At 42.3% G+C, this 16,858-nt stretch overlaps 1 protein-coding gene across 2 annotated transcripts in view; it reads left to right on the top strand.

The window, feature by feature from the left end:
* The first annotated feature begins 1,868 nt into the window (after nt 1–1,868).
* Nucleotides 1,869–16,858, top strand: part of ndst3 (N-deacetylase/N-sulfotransferase (heparan glucosaminyl) 3) — a 40,288-nt gene continuing 25,298 nt past the window's right edge. Inside the window, exons 1-4 of one of the 2 annotated variants that reach the window (XM_029436707.1) lie at nt 1,869–2,187; nt 3,878–5,127; nt 14,689–14,776; nt 16,194–16,348. In XM_029436707.1, coding sequence (XP_029292567.1) covers nt 4,135–5,127; nt 14,689–14,776; nt 16,194–16,348 — 1,236 coding nt within the window. In that variant the 5' untranslated portion in view covers nt 1,869–2,187; nt 3,878–4,134. The remainder of the gene's footprint in view (nt 2,188–3,877; nt 5,128–14,688; nt 14,777–16,193; nt 16,349–16,858) is intronic. The other variant, XM_029436708.1, reaches the window with a different exon arrangement.

Genomic DNA, 16,858 nt, shown 5'->3' with positions numbered 1-16,858 from the left:
CAAAAGCCTCTGATGAAGACAACAAGCATTCTGCCGCTCTCTGTCTCTCTCATGCTCTCTCTCGTTTGTCTCTTGCTCTCCTCTGTTTAACTGTCAGAGTGCTAGTTGAACATGGCAGCTCTGACACTTTTCACATCTCTAGTCCTTTGTTGTGTGTACTCTCACATGTGTGTGTGTGTGTGGTGTGTGTGTGTGTGAGTGGCTACATCCTTGCGGGTGTTGTTGTATAAGACACAGGCTTGCTTATGTCTCTGCACTTGCTTGCCAATGTTTGTGCTTTGTATCCTTGCAACCTGGCCTGTGTGTCAGTACATGAGTTTGTGACTATATGCAAAAATACGTCTCCGTAATTATCTTTAGAGTTAGACAAAAACGTGGAAACACGTACACATTATAGCCCACAATGATGTCTATGCAGCTGTCTAGTTTTCATTTCTGGCTTATTGTCTTCAACTAGCACCATAGCAGAAGAGGTTCTTAGCTTGCAATGTGGAGGAAATGGGTGAACAGCCTCTCTAATTACACTTCACCCACTGACACTAATTTACATACAAACACAATCGCACTCCAATCCAAACCTTCATTATCTCTGGATTCCATTCTGTAATGCATGATATTCTGGCTGTTATATTTCATTCAAGCTTCTCATCACCACTGCTTAGTCATTTCACTAACTGAGAGCCAAACATAGGGTTTCTAGTGAGACATTTTTCAAACTAAGTAAAGGGTAAGTAAAAGGAATATGAAACCAGTATGAAACGCTCAGTGTTCATCATGTGCATCTGTGTGTGTGCATGTGATTGTATTGGGTTTTAAGTGCTTAATGTTGTATGTAGCCGGCAATCAGCCCCAACATCCCCCTCTGAGAGCTGACAGCACAACCCTGAGTCTGTCTTTCTACGGGTTCATACATTCCCTTCACACTTGTGACTTGTGTTCTCTCTCCCAAACACACACACACACACACACACACACACACACACACACACACACACACACACACACACACACACACACACACACACACACACACACACACTAAATAAGCTCTATTGTAAGGCCATTACAATGTGAATGAGGGGCCCACCAGCTTCATTGAGATGTGTGTGAGTGAGTGTGTGTCAGTGCAAATGGGTTAGAGAGATTGATGAACTAGTTGGGAAGGAGAAGGGAACCCCTAATCAAGTTAAAAACTCTGTGTGATTGACATGCTGTGCCTGGTTGATTGACATTCTAGAGAAGTAAGCCTAATGGGACTGAATCACATGCGGATGAAGTGCATGAATTAGTGTACTTTGAATAGTGAATATCATGTCTTGTATTCATTCACATGATTGATACCATTCTTGATTATGTGGAAATGCATTTTTACACTGGCTGTAGTCTAAGTGTTCCTTCTCCTTCTTTTTACCCTTGAGTGCTACAACTTGTGCAAAGGAGCGAAAGAGAATCAGTAAGGCGCGCCATTAACTTTCCATACACCGGCGCTTTTCCGTGCGCGACATCCCTCATCCGACAAACACCAACTAACGGGCCGTGAGCTTTTACCGTCCGGGCCCCGTGATTGCTGATGCCCAAGAAAAAGGCTGTTTGTGTCAATCAAACCGAGCCCCTTCCCTCCTTTCCTATCTACCTCTCCCTTTTTCGCCCTCCCTCCCCACCTTTCTCTCTCTCTCTCTCTCTCTCTCTCTCTCTCTCTCTCTCTCTCTCTCTCTCTCTCTCTCTCTCTCTCTCTCTCTCTCTCACTCCCTCGATCGCCTCCACTTGTGTAGGCGCTCTTAAACCAGAGCATTTACGCACGGCAGTCAGTCGTTAACGGGCAGCCTGCTATCGGTGCTCCTCAGTCTATACTAGTTTGCTAATCTCCACCTTAAAGAGCAGAGATTAAGAGAGAAGTGAGCAGAGCGGGAGAGAGGAGACGACTGCGGGGGAGACGACAGTAAGAGAAAGAGAAGAATGATGAAAGGGGGGAGGAGAGCCGATCATTCCGGCTGCCCGCATCCGCTGCTCTAGTAGAGGGTAGAGAGAAAGAGAGAGAGGAGATGGCACAACGCTTGAACATCCAAAACACACGGGAGTGGTGCGCCACCGAGACCGGAGCCCCGGACCCACCCGAAGCAGCACCACACTCACCGCTCTCTTGTCACGCCTCTTCCCCGCACGGCAGCGCCTCAGCCACGGCAAGAGGTAAGTGGGCGAGTCGGTGTTCGTTCTTAACATAAACTTCAGAGGCAGGAAACGGGGTGGAAAACTCTCCTGAATTATCTGCTGTTAGTTTGAGTTAATCTTTCAGTGAGTTAATAGCCAGAGATGTTTATGCTGCGGGTTGCTTTCTTTTTTCATTGGAGATTTAACCCCACAAACAGACTTATTTATTACAGTTGTGTATGCTATACTTAACACCACGGCCCTCACTGGTAATCTAATTGAAATAACCTTTTTTTTCTCGTGTGTTTCAAAAATAATTGCCGCTATTCATTTTAAAGTTAAATTCATCTTTGGTTCACAATTTGAGTTTTACAATGTTCTTACACTTTTTCCTCACGAACAATTAGCAAAATACGAAAAACAACTCGTTGGCCGAGTTTTTAGCTTTTTTCATATTGCATGCTTTAGAAGTTTTAGTTATTAAATTGAGCAGACGAAAACTTCCATGTGAAGTCTCTCATGTTAATCCAATTCCAGCGCCCTCCGGTGGCTCCTAATAGAGAGAAACATGCATACCTCCAGTAACAGGTTAAACCAGCTCTCACCTACAGCTGAGACACTGAGCTGTGTTTCACATTTTATGTTTTTTCTCATTTTCTCTCAAAACATTTTCAAGAATTAACCTCCTTTTCTTGGTACAAGAGACAATTTCCTCCACAATTTTGGCTCTAATGAAACTCACAGAAGCTATTTAACAGAATTACTGTAGTAATTCAAGTACCAATTAAGATTGCACATTTTATTTAACAAAATGTCCAACTTTCTCCTCTGTGTTGGCTATAAAGAAAACTGCTAAGAGTTATTTCCCATCTTTTAATTTTATTTTCTGGTATCATATTAAAGGAATATGACCGGCCCTCCTCTATGACCTTCTCTTCGCGTGTGTTCTCTAAAGGCAAAGAACAAGGAGAGAAGGATGGGGAACGTGAGAGAAGACTATTGATATTCAAACAGACAGAAGGAGAGAAAGAGGGGGTGTAGAAAGATAGAGGGGGAGAGTGAGACGTAGAGAGCAAAGAGAGAGAAAGAGATGCTGTGGGATTTTTTCTTCTCCCTGGCTCCCGGCACATACATTAAGATGCTAATCCTGGTCTTTTTTGTCTCTTTCTATAATTCATTGCATTTTGTTCATCTCTGCTCTGTCTCTCTTATTCTTGCACTTTTCTCTTGCTCTCCATTTCCTCTGTACTGTCATGGGCTCCCCCCAGATTAGTGCTCCTGGCAAAAGGATTCCAACTCTAATTTTGTGGTATTTCAGATGATTAGGTTCAGAAATAGGACAGAAGTGCACATAGTTTTGCGCAATTAGAGGAATTCTCAGTAGAGCTTTATGGGACTGATTAGTTGAGCTTCCATCCACCTCCCCACACTGCCACATTAACACACAACCAGCTGTTGTTTATTTGTGAGCATTGACTTTTAAGTTGTGTTTGTGCGTTTAACTGTGATGTCACTTTGTGTGTGTGTGCCAGAGGTTGGATAAGCCCTAAGGATGCAAGTTGTTTTCAATCAGGTCTGTAGTTACCAGCTGTGCCTTTACATTCCCCAGAGTGGCACAACCTATACACGCACACCCGCAAGCAGGTTCTCAGAGAACTAATGCATACTATTCAACCTTGCCCAACAAATTCACTCATTCTTCTTTTCTCCTTGTCCCCTTTCTCTGCAGGCATTAATCATCACTCCCTCCATATCTGCATGTGATTCCTCTGTGAGGATTGGAAGGAGAGTACCTCGACTGTGTTTCCATAATGAAGACCTTTGTTCCCCAACATCCGGCACAGCTCCCTTCTCCACCTGCCATGGTGACATGACACACCCCTGAGTGACATTGTTCCTTTCTTTCACACATAGACAATCTCTTGGGCTCCAGCAAACTAAAAAAGACATCTCCTCCTCCTACTCACAACACCTCCCTACTTTGCGATGACGGTGGCCGTGCGATTCCGCCGCCACTTACGTAGGCTCCTGCTCCTGCTGGCTTCCTGCTGTCTCCTCTCCCTCCTCCTCTCTGCTTACTTTCTATTTACCAACTCCTCCCCTTCCATGCAGCTTGGACAATCCCCTGAACCCGCCTGCTCCCAGCCGCTCTCCCCGTACCATCAACTTCCAAACCCGTACCCCCCTAACCCCCCCCACACACATGTCCACACTGACCCGGTAGTGCTGGTGCTTGTGGAGTCCCAGTACTCCCAGCTGGGTCAGGACATTGTGGCTATATTGGAGTCAGCACACTTCCAGTTTCGCATGGAGATCGCCTCAGGGAAGGGCGATCTTCCGCCACTGACAGAGAAAGGCCGCGGCAGATATTCACTCATCATTTATGAAAATCTTTTAAAGTATGCACATGCAGACACGTGGAACAGACAGCTGTTGCATCAATACTGCACTGAGTACAGAGTGGGCATTATAGGTTTATACCGCTCCACTGAGAACTCCCCACCTATCCTCAAACTCAGAGGTCTCCCACTGGTGCTTAGGACCAACCAGGCACTTTGGGACTGCTGTGTGGTGTCTAGCTCACCTCTTCTCCACATGACCAAGCCCGGTACAGATCGAGGGGCATTACCTGGAGAGGACTGGACCTCCTTCTCCTCCAATCACTCCACCTACCAGGCTGTGCTGCATGCACGGGCCAAGGAGGGAGCAGGGGCAGGCAGTGGTGACAATCCAGGACCTGGCTTTAGTTCAGGTCTTCAAGCCACTGTGGTGCAGGACTTGGGACTTTATGATGGGGTGAGGAGGGTACTATTTGGCCAGGGACTGGGCTACTGGCTCCACAGACTCATTTTGGTGGATGCCATCTCCTACCTCACAGACAGGAAGCTTACTTTGAGTCTGGACCGGCACATACTGGTGGATATAGACGACATTTTCGTTGGGAAGGAAGGGACACGCATGAACGCCAAGGATGTGAAGGTATTGAGGGTGATGGGTGTGTGATAATGTGCATTACAGAGAAGGACAGAGAGGGACAGACTGGAATATAGAGAGGATACATTCATGTTCGGTCTGTGGTGCTGGATTAGATTTTTCATCCTGCTACCAACTTCTAAAAACTGTAATTAATGGCAGTTCAGTGGTGAAAATGAGAAATGTTTACTTATTGCTGTGTAAGTCTGCAGACACATCGTCAAAGATTTTACCTGGAGGGTTTTTCCGAGGAATTTAGCTCAGGCACGGGTGCACCGAGAGAGTACTTGGGAAAGCTCATGCGTGTGTGTGTGTGTGTGTGTGTGTGTGTGTGTGTGTGTGTGTGTGTGTGTGTGTGTGTGTGGGTGTGTGTGTGTGCGTGCGTGTAATTTCTGTGCGTCTTGTGTACCAAGTGCATACGTGTTGGGGTACAGCGAGAGGGTATTTATCTCAAATGGAGGTTTAGCCAGAACTAAAGAGGCCATTTAAGGGAACAAAGGCGTGGAATGAAAGAGAGAAAGCGAGGTAGTGAATGAGCCTGTGAAAAGATGAATGGCACTTATTCCTCTTTTCCCACGTTCCTCCTCTTAGGGAAACCAAAGGAGAGTCAGCCATGCAGCCCGCCTCTCAAGACAGCTATTGTTTCAACACACACGCTCGCATGAGCAAACACACACACTAGACGTGCACCATGCAGATATAGTATTTGCACACACTCACATGCATATAAACCCTCATTTCTGTATGAATTTAATATTTTTAAAAAGAGGACGTAAAAAACTTCTTATGTTTATGTAACACTTCTGCAAGATGCATTGAGTTTGAAATCAGTGGTCACATTCTCCCACTGCGTCCTCACTCAAAAAGAGAAACAAATTGTGTTTGCTGGGTTTTCATGTGTGGGAGTGTGTGTATGTGTGGGATTGTAAAACAGGTGAGATTTATGCTGTTCTGGGCTGATGTGCTTGAGCTAATCCGGTCTGCCCGTCCTACTGCTGCCACAGGATATACATGATAGGGAGATGTGCGTGTATATATGTGTGCTTCTGTGTGGGTGCTTTCTGAATCACTACTTTAGATTAGAATGTCACTTCCCGTCAATGGTTGACACCTGTCCCGTCAGGCACGGGGAAAAAAACTAGCCACCTGCCCGTGGCTAACACTTGGGGAGGAGATGAGAGGAATGGGGAGGCTGAGAAAACAGGAGGGCAGTGGGTGGTGAAGTGGAGAGGAATTCCACCCTTGAATATAAAAAAGATGCTTGAATCCAAAAAGGATACAAGAGTGTATATTCACACTCGCGCACACACACACACACACACACACACACACACACACACACACACACACACACACACACACACACACATACATACCCTTGCACATACACATTCACAAAATGAGCACACAAGCGCTCTCTAGTTGGAGTTTTCATTTTAAGTCTGCCTGACTCTTCAGCTTTGTAGCATAAATATACATGAGGATGAACCAGTGCCATAACAGAAGGACAGGGAGATGTGGATGGAGGAAGAGGTGGAGAGAGAGAGAGAGATGCAGAAAAAGAGAGAGTGATGCAATTTGAACAACTTACACTACTTCAACGTTTCTTCTCTCTCCAGGACAGTAGGCAATCACAGTGAGGAAGACTAGAGGAGAAAGAGGGAAAAGAGTTGAAGGGAGGGAGGGGAAAGTGGAGTATGGCACCTAGGGGAAGAGCTAGCAGCTAACTTTGCGATTTCAGAGAAACAAAATGCAGAAGGGAAATGGGGAAGCAAAGGAGGGGAGCAGGAATGTGGTGATTTGTAGCAGCCCTCCCCTCAGAGAGGGAGAGCCTCAGGTAGAATTGTCAGATTGAAGTTTGAAGGCGTATTTTAAGTGACATTTGTGAAATCACGTATGTTTATAATCATGTGCAACAGCTAATGTATTAGCTGCGACCAGCAGATCTATAGCTCGCTCTGTCAGTCAGTCAGTCAGTACACAAACATGTCCCCACCCTTTGGTGGACACAGTGTACGCCCTAGGATGCTGAAGTTTGGCATGGAGGTCAAGGGATTGTGAGGTTGTGTGTGTGAATGCGTGTGGATGCATTCACGTACGTGGTCACAGCTATTCAGAATTTGTGCTTGTGCTGTGCCAGATGTTTAATCTTTTTTTATTAAAATTGATTAATGCATGTGGAATCCAGGGAATTGTTTAATAATGACAGCAAGTTGTTTTCACAAAGTGAAGTAGAGGTTGTGTAAAATCGTCAAGGTCTGGTGATCGGACTTTATTTTGGTCAGAACAGTCTAATGGCCATGACGACGTTACAAAACAGTTTTAATCCAAATATCTATATTTAAGTCTTCGATGATATCATCCTTACTTTATTAAGAATAATGTATTCTAAATATTCTAGCAATACAAAAATCATTTTGTAAGAAGAAAACCAGTTACGAGACACCACAGCACAAACATATTGCGAAGAATCATTATGAATGACACATTGTGTGAAAATGTAAATCCTCTCTCATCCCTGGTGAACAAATTTTCTCTAACACTACATCAAAGTATGTAACAGGATGTGTTATTGACCAATTAGTAGGACAAGGCATTTGCAGTGCCAATGTTAGAAATCCCCTCTTACCTCTGTAAAGCCAACGTTGAATCTCCTCCTCTCCCCGAGAGAAGAGGAGAGAGGAGTGAGACAGAGAGAGAGAGAGAAGCCAATTAAAATGCCTCCCTCCTTCTCTCTGCACTCTTCATTAGTCTCACCCCACGAGTTCATCTGGTGACAAACAATACCTACACCCCCTCCTGTCTGCACACACACTCACACACACAGCTGTATTTTCTCTATTAAAATGATTCACAGGGAGGCACCCCAAGGATGACATTTCTCAAAATGAGGAATGATGCCAGTCAAAAACTCCCATTAATGATTTTGAACGTGCCGGCGCTTGTGTTTTTTAATTCATGCCTGCAGGATTTCTCCTCTTCTCTGCCTCAGAGTGTCGTTAGGGAGGTGTCCAATTTTCATCTTCAGATCCCTCTTTATCACCTCCTCCTTTCTGCCTTTCCTCCCCCTCATCCTCCACTCATTTTCTTCCTCACCCCCTCCTTGCCCGAGTCATCACTATCTCCGGCCTATTTGTATTCCTCCCTAAACCTCTCTCAACTCGTTTCCATTCTTTCCCTCGCCAAGGTGCTTTCTGAAGCGGTGTCATCTAAGTTGAGGGGACCTGCACACATGTTTATAGTGTTTTGGCTTCCGAGTTCATCTACGGTATGTAGATGAACTCGGAAGCCAAAACACTGCTCTCTTCAGTTGCATTTACTTGAACTGACTAGATATTTAGCATTTTTATTTATATAAGGGAAGGTAGTGGCTCAGTGACATGCACACATCCTCAGAACATGTGAGTGCATGTTAGATTGTCCAGTGATGGACAGTCATCACTTCATTTTGAACATTTCCAAAGACACAGTGGGGCAAGTGTTGCACTTTCATTACTTTTTTATTTTATTTGGTCAAATAATTACTACTTTCATGTAGCCATGAAGTGCAATGTTGCCTTCAGGACTGATTAGGAAACCTGTTTTAACATCTTAACCAGCTAGAAAGTTGTAATTCTACATATTACTGCTTTACACTGAGGAATGTTTGACTGAGGTGAACGGATAATGGGGAAGGGATGTTTGAAAAGAAGAGATGTCTAGGTCTAAAGTGTATTTTCATGTCTACATGATCACTTTGGTGTGGCAATGGCATAATTTAGAATAAATAATATAATTAATTGTACAGTCCTACTTAGAGCTATTCTTTAGACTAATTAAGTACGATGTATATAATGCCATCAGCTGTAAGTCAATGGAACTGAGCTCATCACATATAAGTTGATTACTTTGTGGCTAAAATATTTGAAAACTACTGGAGGCAGACGAGGAAATGGTTGAAAATTAGAATTATTTTGTTACATGAAGCATACAAATGACATTTTTATTTGTCAGGCGACATTATTTATTTAATAAATGAAAAAGCCTGGTCCCCTTGCTCAGGAATCTTTCAGCGGTAAAATAGCTCTGAGCTGGCTGTGCCGTTGTTTTCCTATGGAGAGAGCGGTGCCGCCCGACTAGGTGGATGCCCCCCCCCCCCCCCGGCGCTCCGCTTGAAATTGCCACCGAGCACTGCTCTCAGAACTTTGACCTTGTTTGCCGCTGACCTTTCAAAGGGCAACCAATACGATAACTAAATACAAATAAAAATAATCTTCATAATAGCTGTATGAAGAGGCACAGGCAAGCAGGGGAGGTAACCATAGTAATAAAACTAACCAGCTGCTCACCGCAAGCCTCTGCTGCCTACCTTGCGGTGAGCGCAGACAACATCATGTGAAGGCAGCTTTAGATCTTAATGGCTTTTAAAGTTTTAGGTGGGAAAGGGAGTAAAGGAGATGACATATAAGACGCCAGAAAGGAATAGCATATTGCTTCCAGCTTGATGCGTCCTGACATCTGCTCAGTTTCACAGTTACATTGTTAGAAAGACCTGTCACATGTTTATGTATCAGGGGTTATCAAATGTATCTTGGCAGTGTCATTGTACTGAATACTCTAAGAAAGCATCCGTCACTAGAGAATTATCTTAATAACTTTTTTTGTTTAATTAAAATGTTTTGTCAGTGCTCTTGTTTTTACTCCAAATTAACTCCGAGAATGTGGCGGGGTGCCATGCATTTTCTTCCACAAAATGAGGCAGGTTTTGCGGTCACAGCAATCACTGAAACTCAAAATCCTTGAAGGGCTGCCAAGTATAATTTAGTGTAAGTATAGCGATGCCAAAGCAATCACAAGTACCTTGGATCCGTAAATGCAAGTGAATAGATGATTTTATAAAATGTTCCAGTATAAAAAGCTACACTAACTTGAATCTGACAAGCAAAACTGGAATGGAGACAGAGATGAGAAGAGTAAGCAAAAGGAAGACCGGCATTAACTGGTGAAGTGCTCTTCCTGCTCATCAAATAGAGATGCCTGACCCAGTTAAATTTGCTGGTCTAGTGTTCACATTACATGCATAGATACACACACCTAGACACAAACACATGCACTCATGTAGATGAATTCAAGAACTTTGACCTGCTTTTGCACAAAAATTAAACCCCATAAATGTGTCAAATGTTTTTGTTCCTCTGAACACGCCTTCAAATCTGTTTGCACAAAGAAATCCCACTCACAAATAAGTTATTTTATAATTACTTTTGTTACTTTAGATCTCCCAGCCAGGCTTAAGGCTGTGAAAACAAAAGAGAAGAAATGTTGCAAAGGCGAGAATGACAGAATGGGGATATGGTGGGGAGGTGGTTGGTGTAAAGGGTTTGTGAAAGGCAGTGAATGCCAGCTGTCCAGATGCCAGTCTCCCATCTGTTTGAACCCCAACATCTAGCTGGCACCTCTCCTTGTGCTTACCACACACACATGCAAGAACACACCAACACACACACCCACTGTCGCTCTCGCGTACGCAGAAACAAACTGGCATTGCTTCTGACACTCGCAGTGTTAGGCAGCTGTGGGATTGGGCACAGATATAAGGGCTATCGCTAACCATTTGTGTGTTTACCTTCATCACTAGGATTGTCAAGATCTCTCACATGCGACATAGTCCCACCTCTTGCTAATCCAAATCCCCCTTTTTTTCTCATAAAGTGTCTCCTTTTGCCCATTTTGAAACCATCTCCAGCTTTGAGCTCAGGATCCAGTGGAGAGATTGGCTTCATATTGTTCAAAGCTCCAATCTCCTGCCGCTACCCTTAGAAAAACAGCAGGAGGGGACTTCATTGTTCCTCAAAGCCAGGGGTAGGGTTTTGTCATATGCTCAGCTTCTGTTAATTAAGTACACTCCTTTTCATACACTCCTCATCATGATCAACAATAGTCCTCCTATTGCTCTCTATTTTTTAAAGTATGGTTTCTGAAGGTTTCTGAGAACAGAACTCAGGTCTTTAGTTTGAGGGCAGTAAACTGCCAAAATGTGCCCCGCACAAGTTTTTGTTCAATCAGGTTTTAAGAAACCATAGCAATACCATTGCTGTGGTTGTGCTATCCGATATTGCCACCTGCTTTGATTGATATCATCCCGATAAAATGGCCGTTGTCGGTGGTTATCTGCATCCTAGATATGGGTTAGGCATACTTATTTCAACCAAAACCATGGAATCTTTCCACATAGGGCTTGCGCCTAAACCTAACGTAACTGGAAGTGAAACCTAACAAAACTGCAACCCTTTCATAATGTTGGCGATGCACTTTCTGGCCTACTGATGGGTGCAATTTGCCCCTTCTGAAGCATTAGAGTGGTAGTGAAAATAACTCATAATGGCCTGATAACATTCATAAGAGGTGATGTTCAGCCCCTGTTCCCTGTTGTCTGGACAAACTCTGACCATGACACAAATACTAAAATATTGCAAAAGCAGGAAGGTTATGCTCCCATACAAATCACAAAGGCCCTAAAGCTGCCAGTACACGTCTGCAGATGAGCTTGCCAGATGGTTGAAAAGACACCTTTCCGACAATTTCGTCACTTCACGCAGTGATTGGCCAGCTGTGCGGAGGTGAAGATCTCTCTCTAGCTCTCTTTTTTAAAATTATTTACACAAATATCTCTGCCACTTTTCACACTATTAATGCATTCCAAGAAATATTTGTGCCATTATTCCCACATTTAAACAATATCACGTGTCCCCCCTCTCTATGACATGCAGCTTTTCACTCCACCTGTTCTGATCACGTATAAACACTGACAACAAATCATACAAACTAGTTTTGTTCGACCCTTTTTGTACTTACTGGTTACAAAAGAAAACGTCACAAGAGTGAGTTTAGAGTACATTTTTCATACTTAATGCAGTAGGTATATAACTACGGCCTGTAGAAGTTTAGATACAGTATGATAAAGAAAATATGGAGAAAGTTTGATAAGCTAAGTTAACTAACTTTAGAATATTTTGAACCTTAATAATTAAATTAAACAATTTAAAGTTAAATAAAGTCATCCTTCACCAACACATCCCTGGAGGAATATTATATGAATATTAAAAAGGGTTTGAGTGTTTAAAAATGTCAATAGGTTACTTGTCAGTAGTGTCCTATTAAATTGTCTCCCCAGCATTATACTGTACTTGTCACTAAAGCTCCAATGGAACCAGTACAATGTAAAGTTATCTATTAAATGTGGTCTATTACATAACACATCCTTCGAATGGTTTAAAATTCACTTTGCAGAGACTCGAAACTTGCTTGAGAAAGCTTATCTATCACCGTGAGCAATTTGTTTCATAATCAGTGGCGTGGTTGCGAACAAAGAGGGTTTTGAAAACTCTGCTTGTTTGTTTCTTCTCTGTAAGATTTGAGAGTTGGCTGCTGAAACAACAACTTCTTTAATACGAAAACTGGCCAAGTTCACATTACCCCATTTTAATGTTTGCTTTTTGCTGTTCTGGATTTGTCAGCGAGAAGAGCTTTAAAAATAGTTATCTGCTAACAATGGCATTACTCCTCAATGAAAACACACCTTTCACAAGAAAGAAATAAAGGTGATAAATGTTCACTGTGATGGTAAAAGGGCTAAAACATGCAAAAGCACCTCTAGGGTCATTTATGGCTCTGAGTCTCACTGACGCATCACAAAGAAGTGGCTCTTCTGTTTTCTGCTATGGATGTTAGGTAGCAGAATACAAATGAGGTGTTTAAACTAATATACTGCACACTTGGACACACCTACGCTGAGTCTCACAGATACCAACAAATGTTGATAATGGATTTCGACCAAGTGCGTCGGGGAGTGTATTGTATATTGAGTTACAATGCAAAACAGTCGGCTATAAACTTAATTTAAATCTTGTGTCTTCGTATCCACACGTTTGCCTGTGTGTGGATAGGCAAACGAGTGTGTAGTGTGTGCGTGTGTGTGTGTGTGTGTGTGTGTGTGTGTGTCTGTGTGTGTCTGTGTGTGTAAGATGTAGAGGATGTCATAACAGAGAAGACAGGGGATCAGATTATATAGCTGTGCACATCTGTCAGCATGCAGCCATCTTCAACACCATTAGATTAGAGCTAATGAAGACACTGTGTCCCTGTGGCTGTATATCTGTTAGTTTGGGGCAGAGAGAGAGAGAGAGAGAGAGAGAGAGAGAGAGAGAGAGAGAGAGAGAGAGAGAGAGAGAGAGAGAGAGAGAGATACAGAGACAGACAGACAGACAGACACACAGACAGAGACAGACAGAGACACACACACAGACAGACAGACCGGCAGAGAGACAGACAGACAGATGATTTCTTGCTCTGACATCAGCTGCTCAGGTCTCGTAAATCAGGCAGGGTTCCTGGGGATCGATTAAAAGCAGCATAACAACGATTGATAATAGAGATGTGGCACGTAGCCCAACAGAAAGACCTGGCAGACTTAAATATACACGGAATTATAAGAGTTTCATAAATAAACAAAATACCTGCGGAAGGGAGCAAACGGTGAGAAGTGCAACAATAGCAAGAAGACAGGGTGGGATAGCGCAGGAGAAAGAGCAAGGGGAGAGTGTTATAGAAAGGGAGAGAGAGCGATCTTCCCTCCATGCTGCTTCAGCCTTCCTTTCAAATTAGAACAGCCCCGTCTCCTGAGAATGTGACATTTTCACGGAGCAAGCGAGGGAGAGATGGAGGTTCAGAGAAGGGTGGGGGGGAGGTGGGAGATAAATGGGGAAGGGGGGCCGAGAAGCGACTGCAGGTTCTCAGAAGCGGGAAGATGGATGAATAGAGGGAGAATCAGAAAGAAAAGAGACAGCAGCAGAGGAGTGAGAGAGAGGGGGGTACAGGGTTTTACTTGGTAGTGTTAGGGATGGATGGAGAGAATTATGAGAAGGGAGGAGCGTGTGCGGGGGTTATTAGTCCACCCTCCAGAGGCTACTAATGCACTGACCTTCATTAACTCGCATTACTGTCGGTGTGTGTGACTGTGTGTGCGAATGTGCAACTCTCTTTAGTTAACACTCATTACAGAGTCTTTGTTTAAAGGCCAGTAAACTAATGAAGTCATTAAATAAGTGGAGAAAATCCTCATTCAAGTATTGAAACCCAGAGACCGAGGTAACTTTAAGGACAGGCACAGCCACTGGAACTTATAGTACACAGAGCACAATAATGAGACACACTGTGAGAGCATGTTGGCGACTGCCATCGTCAAGCTATAGGATAAACACTGATGAGTACACATAGCCATCATGGTAGTTCTTATTATCATTTGTACCTTATCATACAGCATAAGACCTGAATCAGACAGATCGGGTGTTTATGTGTGCAAGTGCAGACCAGGTTTTGTGGGCCTTAATGTGAGTCTGTCACTAAAACACTTGTTTGTGTATCTATCTATCTATCTATCTATCTATCTATCTATCTATCTATCTATCTATCTATCTATCTATCTATCTATCTATCTATCTATCTATCTATCTATCTATCTATCTATCTATCTATCTATCTATCTATCTATCTATCTATCTATCTATCTATCTATCTATCTATCTACAGGCTCTCCTTGATACTCAGAAACAGCTGCGTTCTCAGATCTCCAACTTTACCTTCAACCTGGGCTTCTCTGGGAAGTTCTACCACACAGGTGTGTTCTGTTTATATGTTTTCCATCCAAACATACACACCAGTGCCAGATGTACACAGTAACAATAACAAATATAAATATGGTGACCATAAAATGTCTATACAATAAGGTATTGTTTTTTTTATAATTACAATACATTACTTCATTCATTTGAGTGGGTTTATATGTAGACGCTCAAAATGTCAGTGAAGGCTCAAATGGTTTTCCTTTGTTAAGAGCTATCTATGTCTCAAATTAAGTATATTATTTATGTTGTTATTTTTACTTTCACTTTATATAACTTTAACTTTAAAACGCCCTTTTTTTTCCCAAAGGTCATGCACAGATCTTGTGAGGCTAAACATCCAAACTGTTATTTGGTTTTATGATGAAATGTAACATTTCTTAAATGTTCACATGAACATTTGTTTGGACTAAGCACAATCCATCAACGGGAAATAATTATAGTCATATACGAATCAATAAACATGATATAAAGTGATCTTAATATTTATATTTAGATGCTACTCAGTCAATACGAGCACAATATAAATAAATAGCACAATTCCTCTAATAGTAAGTGGTTGTGATTGTAAAATTAGAAACATGACATATGAATACTATCAACTAACTTTTTTCACCTTGATATTGAATAAATAACAATAACTTTATTAGTCAGGTCATGTATTTCTGTAGAATAAATGTCCTCTTAATATGAAAGCAAAGGCATCATTTAGATACGGGCATTGCAGTAAATCCAATGTTTTTAATTACAGTGTAACAACATATATAATTAAATAAACTACAGAAAGACTAGTACAGCTAAAGTGAGAAATTAATAAGCTACCAAATAAAATGTACTAAAGAAAGGAAGTACTTGCAGCACAGTGTTCAGACGCAGCAATCTATCTCATCCGCTTGCTGTAGCTTGTAAAACATGATTGTTGAAAAATATATTTTTATCTCATACTATCTGTATAATTTGAGTTAAGGACTAACACTTATACAGGCATGCATGTGATGTGGTGACATACTGCTGTGCATTCTAAGCTCTGTTTTTTGTTCCAAGGACAGATTTGATTGATTTTCTAAATCTGCAGCAACAGAATAAAGGAGTAGGATACAGTAAAAAAAAAAACAGAGGTGTGATTGAACATAATTATAATTAGAAGAATTCTGATACATAATAGAACATATTACCATAGCTTCTATTACTACTATGGCATGACTTTATCACCATGGTATCAGGCCGCCACCTAATTTAACAACCCAGCTTGGTGATAATATAACATCATACCAGTGAGAAGTTGTATATAGCAATATTTTTTAATGTTCTCTGAATCTGCATGAAGCGTGCATTTATATAAATACTCTCCTTGTCCTTTTGTCCTTGTGTCCTTGTGTGTGTGTGTACGTGTGTGGGTTTTTGTGTGTGCAGGCACGGGGGAGGAGGACGACGGAGACGATTTACTGTTGAAGTACGTGGATGAGTTCTGGTGGTTCCCCCACATGTGGAGCCACATGCAGCCTCACCTCTTCCACAACGAGTCCTCACTGCTGGAGCAGATGGTCCTCAACAAGGAGTTCGCTCTGGTGAGATGGATGAGATGGATGCACACACACACACTCATGCACACACATTTCTTGCAGCTGTTTATTTCATTGTTGCGTTCTTATTCTTGTGTGTCCTTCTAATCATACTCGCTTCCCATGATTGCATTTTCTTCAAGGGCGTCGGTTGCTGTTAGTAATTGTTATTTCTTTGCCACAGCAGATTGCAGAGATGAAGTTTGCAGGTCAAAGCACCGGAACTGTTCTAACACAAATAATACACTTTATGTTACATAAAATACATGTTTTACAGTAAATATGTAGTTGCTGCCTTATTTACATTCCCTTGAAGAAAAAAATCTAATTCCTATACCACTGTAACCCGGTTTATTTCCTGTCTTACATGTTGTTAGGTTTAGGCTTAAAATGTGTTTGAGTGTCCATAAGCCAATACTGTAGGGAAAGCACATGAAATATATTGGAAAATAGAATGTTTTGCCGATGTGTTCAATATAATCATGTCATGTTCATGAAAAATCATAATCAGGGTAG

Source organism: Cottoperca gobio, chromosome 1 (assembly GCF_900634415.1).
Source record: "Cottoperca gobio chromosome 1, fCotGob3.1, whole genome shotgun sequence".
In the NCBI taxonomy this organism is placed as follows: domain Eukaryota; kingdom Metazoa; phylum Chordata; class Actinopteri; order Perciformes; family Bovichtidae; genus Cottoperca; species Cottoperca gobio.
The sequence above is the reverse complement of the archived record's forward strand: the minus strand, read 5'-3'. Positions and strand labels throughout refer to the sequence as shown.